Genomic DNA, 17,711 nt, shown 5'->3' on the forward strand with positions numbered 1-17,711 from the left:
TGAGTAGAAAGTACAGATATATGTTTTGGAAAAGTACAAAGTTTCAGAAACATAAATACTCAAGTACAGATACTTGAAGATTCCACTTAAGTACAGTGATAAAGTATTTGTACTTGGTTAATTGCTCTGTAAAAAAGTGGAGGTAAGGTCAGAGGTCACTAAATCAAATGACAATGAAAGTTCACAGTAAACATCAGGAAAGTTTTGGTGATTTTCTAATCAATTAGGTGACTTTTCTTTAAGTGTGAATATTTTCAGATTTCTTCATCTTTAAACTTATTATATTTAACATTAAGACTAAAAGCAATAAATAAAAAATAAAAAAACACTTTGAGCAGAAGAGACGTGTTATTGGCATTCAACACTTTATTCACAAACTAAAACCGATCACTGTCTTTAGGTGGGGGGGGGGGGGGGGGGGGGGGGGGGGCTGTACAGGTGTGTTAGATCAGTATCAACAAAATGTTTTCGTCCTGAACCGTCTCATTGGTCCATTTGTGTCCCTCCATCCTCCAATCAAAGTGCTCAGCAGTTTGTCCTTCAGTGTGTGTGTGAGTGTGTGAGTGTGTGTGTGTGTGAGAGAGAGAGAATCCGTCTTAAGAAAACACACCTAAACATTTTCAAATACATTCAAACATTCAAACACAACCGGGAGGTTCTTGTTAGACAGCGAATAGCACCGCGGAGCGAATACACAGGGGTTAAAAACCGGGGTCGCCACGGTAACGTCCAACCAGGTCTACGACATGACGGCAGAAATAATGATCTAAAACATAACATTAATATCTTTCTCTGAGGAGGATCAGACAGGAAGTGAGTCATCGTAGAAGAGGAAACCGCCCAGAGGAGTCTCAGAGGAATCATTTCATGTTTCAGACCCTTCAAAACAAAATGACATGGTTTAACCTGCGAAACTGAACCGGATCACCGAAACCCAGAACGGGGCCCAGCGGAGGATTTAAAAAAAGATTTGGATACGGATCCTCTAATAAACGCATTTGTCTCATCGTTCACTTCTCTTGAATGAGATTGTTTTAGCAACCTTTATGACGCCATCATATTCAGGTTAATAATTAATCTTATTTTATATAATTAATTAATAAACGGATGAATTAATCATTATTACGGGTTATTCTGGCTTCCGGAATTCACGGGCAAATACTTTAAATATGAATTTAAAAATATTCAAATACACAAGATTCAGAGCATTAATGTATCGTCAACGACTGTCCCTCTGTGTGCATTGTTATCAGAGCTTCTCCTTGCTTTGTTTATGGCCGCCGCCAAGTTGAGAGCCATAAGAGGCAATCAGATGTTACACACCTTTAAACATTCACTGACATGAATCATGACGCGGGAGCTGCTTCCTCATTGGATGATACGTTAACCAATCAGTGCTCTACCTGCAGATAATATGCGGTCACATAATAAAGAGAAAGCTCTCTGTGTGCTGCTGAAAGGCATTCTGGGAACTATAGGAAAGGTGAGCCATTTGGATTAAACAGCATAAGTATCTGAGAAGTGATTTTTAAAAATCCGACTTCGACGTATTAATATTCAAAGTTGTAAAAACCTTAAATATTTTTCTGCAGTTTAACTTTTACATTTTAAAGTTGCGTGTCCTCGTTCGAACTCCAGGAGACGGTTTCAGGTCACGAAGAAAATCTGACGGCAAATAACATAAAAGTAAGTAAATTAAAAATAAAAATAAAATCAGCTGGAAGCGGAACAGGAAGTGAACGAATGTGCAGAAGAAAGGTGATTGGACGGCGATGTTTTTATGGTTAACACAAGTAAAAAATAAAAATGCACAAAACAGCTGCAATGACATCACCATCAAGTCCTCTTTTGATTGGCTCACGATGAAGTTTCCCCAAAGTCTCTGAGCTTTTATTTTTCATGCTCATTTTCTTTTTGATTTTTGAAATCCCCCAAAAATGTTTCTCTTTTCGTCATTTTTTCCTTCAGGGCTGCCGTGTTGCATCGTGGGTACTGTAGTCTCCAGTCACCAGGTTAGTACAACTGTAGCTCTGTTGTCAGTGATGCCGCCAGTCACCGTGGCAACCGACACTCGAGTTAGTGGAAGAAAAAAAAAAGATAATAAGTGACATCAAAATTACGTCAGCGGGGATGCCACAGTGTTGCACATCTGCTTCAGTCAGAGTTAAGTAACCACGACAACGGGGAGACCTGGTCCTTTAATGTCTTTACAGACGGTTAGAAAGACTAAATATGGTCATGTCAAACAAACATGGCCGCCGGGACGTCGCCTGAGGAGGAGGTGGAAGAGGAGGACGAAAAGGAGGAAGAGAAGGAAGTTTGGAGTTTTATAAACGCGATTTCATCTTTAAACAACAACGTTCTCAGATTTTACCGTTCAGTTAGCGAGGCTAAGGCCCGCCCCTTTCAGCAAAGCATCATGGGATCTTATTTCAGGAAAACAATATGTCGGTTGTCAACAGAGACGAAGTGTTTACTCCTGCATGGTTCCATTCAAACTGAATTCTGAAATAAGGTCACATGATGGACACAGGAAGGGGTGGGGCTTAGCCTCTCCATGACATCATTATTTATCAGCTTTTCAGACAGAATTATGACAGAAAAAAACAACAATAAAATCAGATGGAAACAAACGTTTCTGTTCTATGAAACGGCATTCATGTTGAACGAAACTTCACTCAGTTACGTTGTCACGGTAACGTAACTTCCTCCTCCTCCTCCCAGCTGCCCTCCTCAGAGAGGGAGGAGGAGGAGTGTTTGGTCCCAGCGTCTCCCTGAGCAGCAGGGGGGGTGGGGGTGGACAACAAGAGATGTCACAGAAATGGCAGAAGCTGGTTGACTGACGGGGGAGACGGGGGGCGTGGTCAGGGAGGCGGCGGCCCGACAACCACGCCCTGCTCCTTCAGGCTGCTGTGGGTGGAGTCAGGAGCCTGCTCCAGCCAATCAGGAGGCTCAGCCCTTCCAGCCGTCCCAGATCGGACCTCTGGACGGAGAGACAGACAGGAAGGTGAGACAGACAGGAAGCAGCAGGCACCAGGACTACATGAATCTGCTTCGTTGGCCTGAAAAACCATCACGTCCGCATCGGCATGCTAACGTTTTAGCATCGTTAGCATGCTAACAACTGCTACTAGACTAGAATAACGGCAACAGAAATGTAAAAAACATTAAACATCAAAGATGGAGAATGAAACTGACTTCCTGTGTGTCGTCATGGAAGCGTGTAACTTCACACCACTATGAGAGGCACCAGTTAACACGGTCACCGGTTAAACCCAAACACCGGCGTCAGGGGAAACAATCAGCTCAGTGAAAGGAATTAAATATATACGACAGAAAGAATCTTTCATTATTAAACCAGAATGTTTATGACGATAGAATTATTACTGTCAGTGTTAATGTTAATAAACTGTTAACGTGTAAAGGAATCAGCAAGGATGTGATGGACAGACAGACGGACAGACAGGCAGACAGGCAGACAGGCAGACAGACAGACAGACAGACAGGCAGACAGACAGACAGGCAGGCAGGCAGACAGGCAGCTGCAGTATCAAGTCAGAAAGCAGAGTTCAGGATGATGTACAGAGAGGAAGACTCACAGGGTTCGAGACGACGAAGGTTTCTTGATTCTCGGCCACTTCCTCCTCTCAAACACCCTGATGCAACAAACACACACACCGTTACACACTCACTCACACACACTCTCTCTCTGTGCTCCACCACCAGCAGCCATCAGGAAATCATGCAGAGCAGGAAAACATGTGTGTGTGTGTGTGTGTGTGTGTGTGTGTGTGTGTGTGTGTGTGTGTGTGTGTGTGTACCTGTAGTCATCAAAGCTGCCATGGTCCCGCCCTCCTGCTGGACAGACAGTCTGATTGGTTAACAAGCTTAATGGGTTTAACAGTAATTTTAACACAAAGTTCTGACCCTCTAAGAGACACTTGAATGCACCATGAACAGCTGCCTGGTGTGCAAATAATTGTGGGAATGTGACATTGGCATGAGGAGGTGGCGGGGAAGATGTGGGTAATGTGGGGTGTTGATGTGGGGTGGTGATGTGGGTTGTTGATGTGGGGTGGTAACGTGGGTGATGTGGGGTGGTGATGCGGGTGATGTGGGGTGGTGATGTGGGTGATGTGGGGTGGTGATGTGGGTGATGTGGGGTGGTGATGTGGGTGATGTGGGGTGGTGATGTGGGTGATGTGGGGTGGTAACGTGGGTGATGTGGGGTGGTGATGCGGGTGATGTGGGGTGGTGATGTGGGTGATGTGGGTGATGTGGGTGATGTGGGGACACCTACCCGGCTGCTGCTGCTGCATGCGAGGGTTACACTGCTTGTGGCCTCGGCAGCCACGCAGCTCCATCAGCTGGATGTGGAGCTGGTTCAACATAGTCCGGTCCAGGGAGCCCACCGCATTCATAAGCTGGGGGGGGGGGCACTTTTACTTTACTACCATAACTTCATACTCTCATTCTTCAGAGTTTAGTGGTACTTTTACTGCAGTAAAGGACCCGAGTACTTCAGTCTACCTGAGTAATATACAACTATAAATTATGTGTGTGTGTGTACATGTGTGTACATGTACATGTGTGTGTGTGTATGTGTGTGTACCTGGTAGGGATCAGTGTTGAGGTCAAAGTACTCCAGGAAGCCGGTGGCGAACTCACAGAACAGGAAGTTGTGTGTGTCGTTGATGGTCCTCAGACACCAGTAGGTGTTGTTGTTGGCGCTGGTGCAGGCACAGAAGGATCCCACTGTAACACACGCACACACACACACACACACACACACACACACACACACACACACACACACACACACACACACACACTCTTAGATAGGACACAGTGAGCCCGGTACCTGTGGTGCGGTGTGGCGGGGGGCGCTGCGTACAGTTCCAGTAGGGCGCCGTGTGCCAGTGCTGGTTGTCGTGAGTGAAGCAGGTGAGTCCGGGCATCGAACACGTGTCGTTGTTCCGGATCCGCTTGATCATCTTCCTCATTTTCTTCCTCCTCTTCTGCTCCTTCAGAAGCCATGCCTTCTTGTCCCGAGCCCCGCCCTTCCTGCGCACACGCACACAAACACACACACACACACACACAGCTAATGTACGTGATGATGTCACCATCACATTACAACAATCAGCAAATTGGTCATAAGCAGTGACATTTGTTCTGGAACAGACCAGAACAGACCAGACCAGAACAGACCAGAACAGACCAGAACAGACCTGAGCAGACCAGGTCCTGCTGCCCAAGACCTGAGCAGACCAGGTCCAGACCTGGTCAGAGGACTAGACTCGGTCAGACTGATCCAGACCAGGTCTACCCTGAGCCCCCGTCTCACCTGAAGGGGTGGACGCCGCCTCTGAACCTCAACTTGTTCTTCAGTTTGGACTTGAACCTGGAACACATCAGACCACTGTGAGTACTACAGTAGTACCAGGCTGACAGGTTGATGTACTTCTATTCCTACTTACAGGTACTTGTTACAGTCACACTCCAGGGGGCGGGCCTTCTTCAGGTGACCTCTGACCTCTCGCAGGTTCTTTATCTTTGTCTGCAGCGTCTCAATCTGACGGAAGATCAAACATTCAGTCGTTTAATGTACTACTACTACTTCTACTACTAATACTACTTCTACTACTAGTACTACTACTACGACAACTTTAACTGCATTCTACTGATTAGACTTTCTACACTGTCTACTGATTAGTATTTCTACACTGTTAGTACGTTTAATGGAACAGAGTATTTATACAGTTATTGTAGTACTTTTAATGCAACAGAATATTTCTGCAGTTACCGTAGTAATTCTACTGCAACAGAGTAGTTCTATGGTTACTGTAGTACTTCTAGTGTAATAGACTTTCTACGGTTGCTGTAGTACTTCTACTGTAACAGTATTTCTATGGTTACTGTAGTACTTTTACAGTAACAGACTATTTCTATGGTTACTGTAGTACTTCTAGTGTAACAGAGTATTTCTATGGTTACTGTAGTACTCCTAGTGTAACAGAGTATTTCTATGGTTACTGTAGTACTTCTAGCGTAACAGAGTATTTCTACGGTTACTGTAGTACTTCTGCGGCGGTGCAGGATCTGAGGACCCCCATGTGGTACCTCGTGGTCTATGTGCAGCTTGTGGTCCTTCCAGGCCTGCAGAGACTGATATACTCTGGTGTCACACTTCACCGTGGCGTTGGGCAGAATGGAGCATCTGTAGTAAACAACAACAACAACAACAACAACATTAATATCCAACAGCTGAGTAAAGTCCAGTTGTCTCATAATTCATCCCTCACTACTGAACACTGTTTGATCCAACTGAATGAGTGATTCTGCCTCCAGGGTGTAGAGGCAGTAGTTGTCCACCGGAGGTCAGTGTTGTGACCAGATAGTGTGGAGTCAGATGGTTGTGTAGATTTAAAAGATGGATTTCCTTTCAATTTGCATACTGTTTAATGAAGCAGTTTTCTGGGTTTCTTTTAAAACTCACCTGTGCGTGACCTTGTGAGAGTTGGGCGGGGCCACGGCGTTGGGGACTCCGCCCATCCCGCTGAACTCCTCCTCAGGCTCGTCTCCTGTTGGCTGAACCCAGGTGCTGTGGTTACCAGGGTAACTGTTGGACAGGGAGCGGCTGTACCGGTTCCTGGAGTAACTCTTCAGGGCTTTGATCTCTGACAGCAGAGACAGAGAGACGAGTCACCGAGGTGATGCAGTTCAGACCTCGGACACTAGAGGTCAGCATCACATCAGGAAACCATATCATTCATTCATTTATTCTGGGTACAACAACCCGGTCCCAGTGTTAACGGCCCAATATGAACGACTGGACGATAATAAAAAAACATGTTAACAACAATATTCTGTTTATATTCTATATGTTTTTTTCTTTCCTTAATGAGATGGAAGTTAATCGTCAAATAAGACAAAAGCTGGACGAGTTAATGAAACGCTCCACTATACATCATAACGTCATAAATGAAAGTGATCACAACTCTGAGATGTTTGGAAACAAGTAAGAGTGTTGGCTTTATGTATTTACTGTATATGGACTGGAACATTATGAATGATGGAGTACTACATGGAGGAACGAGGTTTTACTAGCCGTCTTACTTGAGAAATGTTCAAATGGGTATTTTCCTGGAGCATTATGACGAATTCAAATCGAGGAACTGATCTGAATGTTTTTAGGGCTGTGTATTATTATTATTTTCTTATAATAATAATAATAACTATTATTATTTTCTTCTTCTTATTATTATTATTTTTCAAATTATTATTATAATTATATTAATAATTCGAAAAATGATAATAATAGTTATAGTTAATAATTATTTCTAATTAATTTGAAATTTATTTTATTTATTTATAAATTGTTTTCTTGCATTTTATATATATATTTATATATATTTCTAATCTTTGCTTGTTCCTGTTGCATTTTATTTGCACTGTGCTGTGTGTTATTATGTTGATGATGTCATGGTCTCCTTTTATCAGGGTAAATAATGATAAAACTCCTTTCTAACATTGGCGGGCTACAGCTCATTAGTTATTGATCAGAGATGATTTATTAGATAATATTCATGTAGTTCGCTAAACACTCACTCTTCTTGGAGAAGAAAGGCTTCTTGTTGAACGGCCTCATGGCTGAGGGGCGCGAGATCCGGGGGCGGAGGTCATCGAGGTCATCGAGGTCACCGAGGTCGCAGTCGCAGGCGTCCGGGTTGCGACGGTACAGCTGAGACTTGATGCTGAGTGGACGGGTACGACTGGCCACGCCTCTCTGGATGCTCTTAGCCCCTCCCCCTTCGTTCTTACATTTGAAGAGGCGGAGCTTCCCGGTGGCGTCCTCCACACACTGCCACTTCTGCACACAAACACACAAACAGTTCTGCAAACGGTCTAAAAGGAGTAGGACCCACAGTAAAGGACCAGGACCAGGAGCAGGAGCAGGACTAGGACTAAAGGAGTAAAGGACCAAGACTAAAGGATTAGGAGTAAAGGAGTTGGACCAGGACCAGGAGTGGGTCATGACGGTGCTGGTCTGGGTCTGGTTCCGTACCTGTCCCGTCTGCTGACAGGGCGTCTGGTACTCGGCTCTCTGACAGAGGTCCTTCACTCGTTGGTGTTTGGGCAGGAAGTTCTCCTCCTGAGACACCTCCTTCCCCTCGGTGAGCTGGTGCAGCAGCTTCCTGTCGACAAGCAGAGGCAGGTTGGACATGTGTGACATCACGTGTAACATCATGTTGGCTGGACGACGGTGGCGGCGTCTCAGACGGACTTACCCTCTCTCCACCAGGAAGGAGTCCCTCCACAGCTTGGGCTTCTTGTTCACCTGGAACCTGGAGGAGGAGAAGACCATGAGCCCTTCAAGAGTTGTGGTTCTAAGAGTTCTGGTTCTAATATTGATAACACACTCTGTCCCCTCGTTAAACCCCCATCTGGTTTTCATTCTGGGATGTTTCTAACTCGTAGGGATCACATCCTGGTTTTCCTGGCTGCCGGCGGTCACCATGGAAACGACTGTTTCCAGTCTGCAGGTTTGAAAGCGTCACGGAGACACGAGAACGGTGAAAGTAGAAGACGTTCGGGTCGTAACGAGTATATTATTCTGTCCTTGTAAACTTCTATTAGAGATGCTATAATAAATAAATGGATTATATATATGTGTGTGTGTGTGTGTGTGTGTGTGTGTGTGTGTGTACCGGTTGGCAGGTTTGTCCGTGTCCAGCAGAGACAGGATGGACTTGCCGTCCATGTCTGGGGGGGTGTCGAGGCCGGCGATGTCCAGGATGGTCGGAGCCAGATCGATGTTCAGGACCATGTGAGGGTTTCTGACACACACACACACACACACACACACACACACACACACACACACACACACACACACACACACACACACAAACATACATAACAAACATCATGAAACATGTTTATTCTCTGAACACTGTTCCTCTGATAAATACATACATATTAAAAAACATATATACACACATATACATAGTTTGAACGTTAATAATGATCATGTGATTCTTGTTTATGAGGTTTGTTTAGACTTGATTTATTGATAAAGATTTCACTGTAGAGAGAAATGCCGCTTCTGAACACATGATCGACCTCGTGGAGCAGCTCGGACTGCTAATCTACTTTACACACACACACACACACGTACACCATACACACACACACACACACACACACACACACACATTATTTTCTATTATATTTGTGTTTTTAAGTTGTTATGTGTTAAGTTTTCAAACAGCACAAACAAAAACTGATCAGTGTAATATTTGGACACTTCAAAGAGATCAGCTGATGAGGATGGTGTAACGTTCATAACAAACAGGAAGTGGTGTGTGTGTGTGTGTGTGTTTACATGCTGCCTTGCTCCACGTTGGGTCCTCGAATGAAGAACGGGACTCTGATGTCAAACTCGTACGGCATCGATTTACCTGCAGACACACACACACACACACACACACACACACACACACACACACACACACACACACACACACACACAGTTCATGTGTCAGCATCAGAGGGGATATCGTCCCTGTTTGCTCCTCTAAAAGCTGACGACAGAAACTAAAAAAGGATTTCTTCAGATTTGACTTGACCTCGACGGTGTGTCGCATGACGACCCTGAAATAAAACAGTCGTCATGTTTTTACCTTTGACGAGGCCAAACTGTCCGATGTGGTAGCCGTGGTCAGACGTGTAGATGATGTAGGTGTTCTCCAACTCGCCGGTCTCCACCAGCATGTTATACAGCTGGGACGGGCAGACAGACAGACAGACAGACAGACAGGCAGGCAAAGAGACAGTTTTTAAAGAGGGACTAAACCTCAGAGTTGAGTGCAGCCTGGAAATGCATGAGGATCACAGTCCAGACTCGCTACCTTCTCCACGCTGTCGTCCACAGACAGCAGCGTCTGCAGCCGTTTCCTCTGCAGCATGTTGGTGAACTCCATGTGGATGGGCTTCATGGGACCCGTGTAGCGCATGATCCAGTGCTTGTCCTGGTTGGGAGCGTAGTTGTAACTGGGAGTACTGGGGGGGGGGGGGGACAGAAGGCGAGTGTAGGTGAACCACCAATCAAGTGTGTGTGTGTCTCATTACAGCGTCGTTTGGACACAATAGGACACAACAAGCTGTGTGGAGCAACGACAACAGATGCTGCTGTTCATTAATTACACACACACACACACACACACACACACTGTGGATAATGAATGAGTCCCATCAGACGACTGGTTTACTCTCCATAATTAAACACGTCTCCAAATGCAGCTCAGCTGGAAACATCTGCACACGACGCACTGTACCTTTTAATGTGTGTACTTATTGTGTATTTCTGTGTATTTGTGCAAAGGTCATAATCTAAAAAAAAAAAAAGGATTACATAAATGCTAAACATTGATTTAATAGTCTATATTCAGACATGTCATGCGGTATTAACACTCTAAATAAATGAAGAGTTAATGTTGGTGGGGTCCTGTACGTGCGTGGTCCTCAGAGGATGAATCGTGGTCGATCCTCTGAATCTCCCGTGAAGCCTCCGTGCTGCGTGTCTGCAGACTGCTGGTGTCGTTTGAATGTTTCATCGCATTATTTCAGCCTCGCCTACATTATGGAAGACATCGCCTGCGTGGACGTGATGGCCCGTTGCCCCTAGCAACCAGGCAACACATACAGGATGTTTAAGCTTTTTCATTCCCTGGAATCAACAGCAAGGAAACAAACTGAGAAATTAACTGTCATTAATCAATGGAATACTCTGGGAATAATAATAATAAAAAAAAAGTCTTGTTGTGTTTCCGTCTTCTCATTATTATTTACTGAAATCCTGTTTTATTACTTTGGAGAAACGATTTCATCCAGATTTAGTTTCTACAGAATAACGTTGATGCTGATTCTTCCGATTCTTCCTCTGAAGATATCTCCAGTTCACCTTCTGTCTGTTAGAAGTGTAAACGTGGACGTTTCCAGCTGCTGATCGAACTCTCGGCTCCTCGTTTCAAACGTGGAGCGATGAGTGTCGTCAGCGTACGGCCGGTTTGTGATTCCCTTCGGACCGGCTCGGTTCCCGCTGCGTTCCTGTGCTAACAGAACGCCCGGCGAGCGTTAAATGGGATATAAATGTTCCGCTGACGGCAGGAGTCCGGCTAACATCTGCTGCTGGAAGAGATCCACGTCCGCCCGGCCGCCGGCTCGCAGGTGAAGATGACTAGTCATTACAGAGACATCAGGGAGGACTGAGGGAATCCTTCATCACAGAGTGTGTGTGTTCTTGTCTTTCTGCATTTGTGGGGTCCAAAAACCACAAAGTGAACCATTTAGATGAGTTCCTCTGATGTGCCTGATGCCCAGAATGCTAGAAAGATCTGTTGTTTTGTGTGTGTGTTGATTTTGCTCTCTACTGCCCCCACCACGATTCGATAGGTAATGCAGTGTGTGTAAAGTGTGTTTTTCTGTCACATGGTCGATGACAAGCCAGTGACTCAGGAAGTTTTTACACTTTTGTGTGTAATGTGGACCCCATGAGGGATGAAGACCAGAAGTGTCCCCACAAGAGGCCGAAAAGGAAAAGTTCTTTCAATTGTTAATTTGAAGTGATAATAGTTTTTTACAATCACTCTGAAAACTTCCTGATTTTTTTACAAACATTTCTGACCGCTGAATGGGAGGTACCCACATGTGACCAAAGAACTGGTGGACCCCACAACAGACAAATACAAGACTCTGTGTGTGTGTGTGTGTGTGTGTGTGTGTGTGTGTGTGTGTGTGTGTGTGTGTGTGTGTGTGTGTGTGTGTGGACCTACATGTGCTGCGAGGCGTTGGGGAAGGCGGTGCTGTACTGCGGTGCCGAGTCTTCGGGTCCGTGCGGCGCCGCGTGGCTCAGAACCATCAGGACCGGCCGGTGAGGGTAGACCCGCTTCGAGGAGCGGAAGTACCTGATGGACTCGGCGGTGATCAGGTCTGTCAGGTAGTCCTGGAGACACACACAAACACACACACACACACACACACACACACACACACACACACACACACACACACACACACACGTGTCATCAATCAGTTCCTACTCCTGGTTACTACGGTGACGCTTCAGACCATCAAACAGAGAACATGTATATTCATGAATATCATCTCTCTCTTGTGAATTAAAATACATTATAATATTCCAGACAGAATGAAGCAGATCAGATGTATTATCCTCGTCTACTATAAAGATTTCATTTCAGAGGCAATATCACCATGACGATCAAGATCCTGAAGATCATTTTACAATTGGATGTCTTCTCCTACTTTGATTTCAACTACAAATATGATGAAAATAGACCAAAGTACTACATTTAAGAAAGAATTTATAAAGAAAATGTTTTTTTTTACATGTGGACTGTTTTCTGGCACTTTTACTTCAAAACACCAAAGAGAAATAGACACAATGAATATAAATCGATATTGGTGACTGAAGAGCTCCATGTTAGACTGCCGGCTATTGCTAGGTAATAGTGATGGGACAAATATCGAAATATCATGATATTCAAAAAAGTCGTAAAATTGGCTACTTTATTACGATGCTACCAACCAGCAGCTATGCTAGCTAACTTTTCATTTCATTTCATTTTTCTAATGAATCCATCCCAACGTGTGACAACGCCTCGTTAAGGTCCTTAGAGTGACAATGTTGATGCTTATTTTTGGTTTTATTTATATGAGGCCAAATTGTCATCTTATGGGTGTTTATTGATCGGGCCGGTTGGGCTAAGTTGCTAGCAGTAGCTTTCACTTGTTGTCATTGAAACGGCAAACATCTGGAGTTAGCAGAACCAAGCAACTTGTTTGTACCGGCTATGACGAGTGACTATGACTTATGGGTATAATCGAGTGTGTGTGTGAGTGTGTGTGAGTGTGTGTGTGAGTGTGTGTGAGAGAGTATGTGTGTGTGTGTGTGAGTGTGTGTGTGTGTGAGTGAGTGTGTGAGAGAGTGTGTGTGTATGTGTGTGTGAGTGTGTGTGTGTGAGAGTGTGTGTGTGTGTGTGTGTGTGTGTGTGTGAGAGAGTGTGTGTGTGTGTGTGTGTGTCCCTGCCTGTGGGTACTGGGCTCCGTGTTTCTCCCGGACCCCGTTGCGGCTCAGTGTGTAGTTGTAGAAGCGGCTGTTCTTCACCAGACCGAGCCACTCCCTCCACCCGGCTGGCACGTACGAGCCGTTGTACTCGTTCAGGTACTTTCCGAAGAACGCTGCAGGGAGAAACACACACACACACAGTCAGAATCACAGCAGTAAAGTCTTAGTGTGTGTGTGTGTGTGTGTGTGTGCGTGTGTGTGTCTACCTGTCCTGTATCCGGTGCCGTTGAGGTAGACCCCGAAGGTCCGCGGCTCGTGCTGCCGTTGCCATGACATCGAGGAGCAGTTCTCGTTGTTGGTGTAGGTGTTGTGGTTGTGGACGTACCTGAACACACACACGTTCATCACTCTGAAGACTGAGGAAGACTAGTGATCAATCAGTGATCAATCAGTCAGGATATCAGGTATCGATGCACTTACTTCCCTGTGAGCATGCTGGAACGTGACGGACAGCACATGGGCGTTGTCACGAAGGCGTTGGAGAAAGAAGTCCCGCCCTCTTCCATGATGCGGCGAGTCTTATTCATCGCCTGCATCGAACCTGGAAAGAGAGAGAGAGGGAGGGAGGGAGAGAGAAAGATAGAGGGAGAAAGAGAGGGGGAGAGAGAGATTACTACATTATAAACTGTGTACAACATAAATACTTCATGTCCTGTATGACGTCGTTTTTTAATCAGCTTTCTAAAACCAGAATCACTAGTTCTGATTGCAGACTATAAATACTCAAATAACACATGAATCTGCTTCACATCTACACTAAAGTGTTTTTGTCTGTGTTACATCATATTACTACTTCACCGTTATGATTGCTGCTTTAGAAGTACATCAAGTTGTCACATCAGTGTGATTATTTTATTTATCATAATACAGTCGTAAAACTAACGAGTCAGCTGGAGATATTATTATTATTATTATTATTATATGTGGTAAATAAAAACATGTTTTTTTGTAAATGAACAGTATTCTTGTAATAAGTAGTTTTTCTTTATTTTTTTTAATAAATTGACAACTCCTACCTGCAAACTAATATATATATAAAAAAGAAGAAACATATCTGAATAGAAATATTAAATGTGTAAATTAATATTTTAGTCTTTGTTAGTGTTAACAACTCGATGTTGAAATTACTGTGAGAGGTTTGATGGTAATCGTGTCTCCATTATTGATTGGTCAGTAAAATAATAATATCAATAATAATAATAAATAAATAATAATAATAATCATAATACACAATGATAATAATCTATTATGATAATGAGCCATAATAATAATAATAATAATCAGTCACCCAGCTCTTGGTCCTGGTCGTCGGTCAGGATGAGGATGATGTTGGGCCGGATGTTGCGGCGGTCTCTCTGGAGGCGGGGCTTCAGACGCTGGCCGGACAGGAAGTGGGTGTGGCCGAGCGTCACAGAGACGAAAAGAAAGAGGAGGAGTCGGCCCGCCATGGCCCCTCGACCCCTGACCTCACCGGGAGGTCAACCAATCAGCCGCCGAGATGCAACTTCTGGAAAACACACAAACGGATCAAGTTTTAAATCAGCGGGGCGACTCGTCCACTTCCTGTTTGAGAGGTCAGAGGTCAGCGCCGGGAGAACGTCTGTTGGTATTATTACTGTATGTCTAGGGCTTTTATTGTGAAAGGTATATTTGCAGCAGTGTTTACATTATTATTATTATTATTATAGTATTAATTATTTATGTTTTTAAAACCACAGAAATAAACCGTGGTGATGTTGGAGGTTGGCAGAGGAACTTCTGATTAAATGTGAGATTTTAATCTGTTAGACGTTTACAGTTAATCTGTGCGTAACGATGTGACGTTTGAGTGTAATCCGTTAATGCAGTGATACACAACTGTAACTCCACTAACGTCTGGAGGTGAAATATTAATATATAAGTATGAATGAGATCAGGAGCAGCAACACAAACAGATGTGGGATCAGACCCAACATTACAGCATTCCTTAAGCCACTTCACGGACCCGACATCTGGACCCGAGCAGATCCAGTCCAACGTGTCCTGCAGTGACCCACCACAGTCCGGCAGTAATCCACTACTTTATATTATGTCACAACTGACCTGAGTGCAGACGAACCCACGGGATTATTTCTGTCAGGTCAGAGGTCAGCGTTTAAAAATGATCATGTCATTAAGAGAAAATCTACATGAGCATTAAATCTATCTGCAGCATGAATGAAGCCTTCTGTCTCCTCCAACTAACGCCGGACTCCAAATCCAGGTTTTCTCTGGTTCTGCTGCATCGATGCCGAACCTTTGAAAAGTCAAATAACGGAGTTGGAGTTCTCGTCAGTAGATGTGATATCGGCTGACTGAATGGTTTGATCGTCAGAACAAACGGAGATGACAATGACTAGGAGACTGAGGTCTGGGACTTTCACCCAGGAGACCGATGTCAGTGTCCCGTTAGAAACGAGCAGGTTTTCTCTGAGAAATACGGAAGATGGAGCGTCTGTAAATGATGTTTCAGCTCCAACGTTCCTTCCACATCCTGTCTCAGTGTCCTGGTGCCCGATCCAGATCACATCCCTGCAGCAGGTCCAGACCTCCACTGGAACCAGGAGACTGTCGTCTGTCAGAGCTCAATGATGGAAGAAGTGCTCAGCTGTCCACACACTCCTGGCCGCGTCCCACCATATTAGCGCACCACATTATGCGTGTCACATCTCTCTGCTCATTAATATTCATGAGAAGGGGGCGGGGCCTTGGCCACAGACCGACTGGATGTGAAACGTGTCGGTAAAGAGATGCAGCGATAATTCAGAGCTGTACATTCATCATGGTCTGGAAGGTCACAGGGCTACAAGTGAAAGGTCAGAGGTCGGCTCATCACTCGCCCCAAAAGTAGCTGGCTCAATAAGGTGAAAGCTGGTTAGTGGTTGCTGTAGCAACGCGGCTCAGCTCACCATATCATGTGTGTCATCAGATCAATACATCTGCCATCGTTTCTGTCTTCCTCCTCTCTGATCGATGTGTCAGCTGATGTTTCCTGACTGTTAGACGTTTACATCCAGTCAGCTGTGACCTCAGAGACAAAGTGTCGCCACACGACATCCACCTTCTTAACTTTTAGCTTCAGTGTCACGGTGATTCAGAACGAATGCGAGCCGACGAGAAACAATCCACCAACCATCTTGTCAAAGCTGAGTAAAGAGGATGAGACCCATCAGCAACATTAGAGAGAATAGATAAGAGTAACTTTATTTATGGGGGACCTTAAAAAAAACACACAAAAAACTAAACAAATGATGACGCAAAAAAAAGGGCAGCCCGAAAACTGAAAATGCAATAAGAGCAAAGTAAATAAATCAATAACGGCAGTAAAAAGAGCAGATTTGACTTTATTTCTCCTCCTCCGTGCTGATGAGGAGTCACTAATTACTGAGTTATTACAACCAATGAGGTCGCAGCTCAGACACAAGAGACAGGAAGTCAGAAAGTCCTAGGAGACGCACAACAAACCCAAAGTGAAGCTGAACAAACGGACCTGGGATCAGCTGGAGGACAGAAACACTGATTGAAACACTGACGGTTTGTTCTCGTCAGACGAAGAGACGACGGAAACCCCATCACTTCTCTCTTCCTCTTTTACTCTCTCTCCCTCTCTTTAACCATATTTCTCTTTGTTTCCTTCAATGAGTCGTCTTCTCCTCCTCTCCTCTCCCCTCCTCCTCCTCCTCCTCTCCTCCCTACCTGGTGTTCATGAGTCTTGCTGCCTTGCTTGTAGGTTCTGCCACAAACTGACGACCTCCCCTCGGTTCAGGTCCTGGTTTCTGACGCCGCGGCGACAGACATGGTAATAATCCCCGTGGCAACAGCTCTCTCTCTATCTCTCTCTCTCTCCCCTCAATGACCGCACGCTCTCTGGCTGTTGTACCAACAGCTGAGCTCCTCCTCCTCTCCTCCTCCTCTCCTCCTCCTCTTTATCTCTTTCTGTAAATCTGTTCAGATCTCCTACTCGTCCCTCCACTTCCTCTTATGTCCCTCTCTCTCCTCCCTCTCTCTCCCTCTCTCTCTCTCTCTCTCTCTCTCTCTCCCCCTCTCTATTGTCTCTCTATCACTTCATCTCTTTACGTTCTTTATTTTCACACACGAGCCGACATCGGCAAGGAAATTAAAATCTGATTAACTTTCCCTTTCAATTCCGTCTCGAGGCGGTCACAAATCTTTATCTACCGCTGTGTGTCTCTGAGCACGACTTTCACACTAATGTGTATCGTTGTGACTGAACTACGTTTTCTTTCTGGAAGTCGGGACGACGTCACGCTACGAAACCAGCGTTAACTTAAGACAACAAAACAAACGTTAACCTAAGGCGACAAAACCAACGTTAGCTTTAAACAACATACCAACATTAACTAAGAGGTCGTATCAGCGATTCTGGGCCGAAACATAAATTATCACATTCATCCGTTTTTACCGCTAGGTGCCCGCCCCATAAGCAGGCCGTCAAAAAAACGCGTCTCTCTAGGCAGCCTAGGCTCCGAGATCGCACACAAAAACAAATGGTACTACCAACACCTCAAAAGCAAAATAAACA

The 17,711-nt window shown here is 44.8% G+C and overlaps 1 protein-coding gene across 8 annotated transcripts in view; it reads right to left on the reverse strand.

Moving 5' to 3' along the window:
• Nucleotides 1-334: 334 nt before the first annotated feature.
• LOC311017718 (extracellular sulfatase Sulf-2-like) overlaps nucleotides 335-17,711 on the reverse strand; it is a gene marked incomplete at its 3' end in the record, with an annotated part of 34,370 nt that continues 16,993 nt past the window's right edge. Inside the window, exons 1-23 of one of the 8 annotated variants that reach the window (XM_084016255.1) lie at nucleotides 16,865-17,003; nucleotides 14,439-14,657; nucleotides 13,571-13,691; nucleotides 13,357-13,475; nucleotides 13,112-13,263; nucleotides 11,838-12,007; nucleotides 9,915-10,065; nucleotides 9,687-9,786; nucleotides 9,389-9,464; nucleotides 8,712-8,840; nucleotides 8,292-8,348; nucleotides 8,069-8,198; nucleotides 7,612-7,873; nucleotides 6,500-6,680; nucleotides 6,124-6,220; nucleotides 5,481-5,575; nucleotides 5,348-5,404; nucleotides 4,895-5,064; nucleotides 4,613-4,755; nucleotides 4,301-4,424; nucleotides 3,822-3,858; nucleotides 3,600-3,656; nucleotides 335-2,983 (exon numbers count right to left, since the gene is read on the reverse strand). In XM_084016255.1, coding sequence (XP_083872381.1) covers nucleotides 2,953-2,983; nucleotides 3,600-3,656; nucleotides 3,822-3,858; nucleotides 4,301-4,424; nucleotides 4,613-4,755; nucleotides 4,895-5,064; nucleotides 5,348-5,404; nucleotides 5,481-5,575; nucleotides 6,124-6,220; nucleotides 6,500-6,680; nucleotides 7,612-7,873; nucleotides 8,069-8,198; nucleotides 8,292-8,348; nucleotides 8,712-8,840; nucleotides 9,389-9,464; nucleotides 9,687-9,786; nucleotides 9,915-10,065; nucleotides 11,838-12,007; nucleotides 13,112-13,263; nucleotides 13,357-13,475; nucleotides 13,571-13,691; nucleotides 14,439-14,598 — 2,619 coding nt within the window. In that variant the 5' untranslated portion in view covers nucleotides 14,599-14,657; nucleotides 16,865-17,003. Of the gene's footprint in view, nucleotides 2,984-3,599; nucleotides 3,657-3,821; nucleotides 3,859-4,300; nucleotides 4,425-4,612; nucleotides 4,756-4,894; nucleotides 5,065-5,347; nucleotides 5,405-5,480; nucleotides 5,576-6,123; nucleotides 6,221-6,499; nucleotides 6,681-7,611; nucleotides 7,874-8,068; nucleotides 8,199-8,287; nucleotides 8,349-8,711; nucleotides 8,841-9,388; nucleotides 9,465-9,686; nucleotides 9,787-9,914; nucleotides 10,066-11,837; nucleotides 12,008-13,111; nucleotides 13,264-13,356; nucleotides 13,476-13,570; nucleotides 13,692-14,438; nucleotides 14,658-16,864; nucleotides 17,004-17,711 lie in introns of those variants that run through there. The other 7 variants (XM_084016257.1, XM_084016256.1, XM_084016254.1 and 4 more) reach the window with 7 other exon arrangements.

Source organism: Eutrigla gurnardus (genome assembly GCF_963514095.1).
Source record: "Eutrigla gurnardus genome assembly, chromosome: 8".
NCBI lineage: Eukaryota > Metazoa > Chordata > Actinopteri > Perciformes > Triglidae > Eutrigla > Eutrigla gurnardus.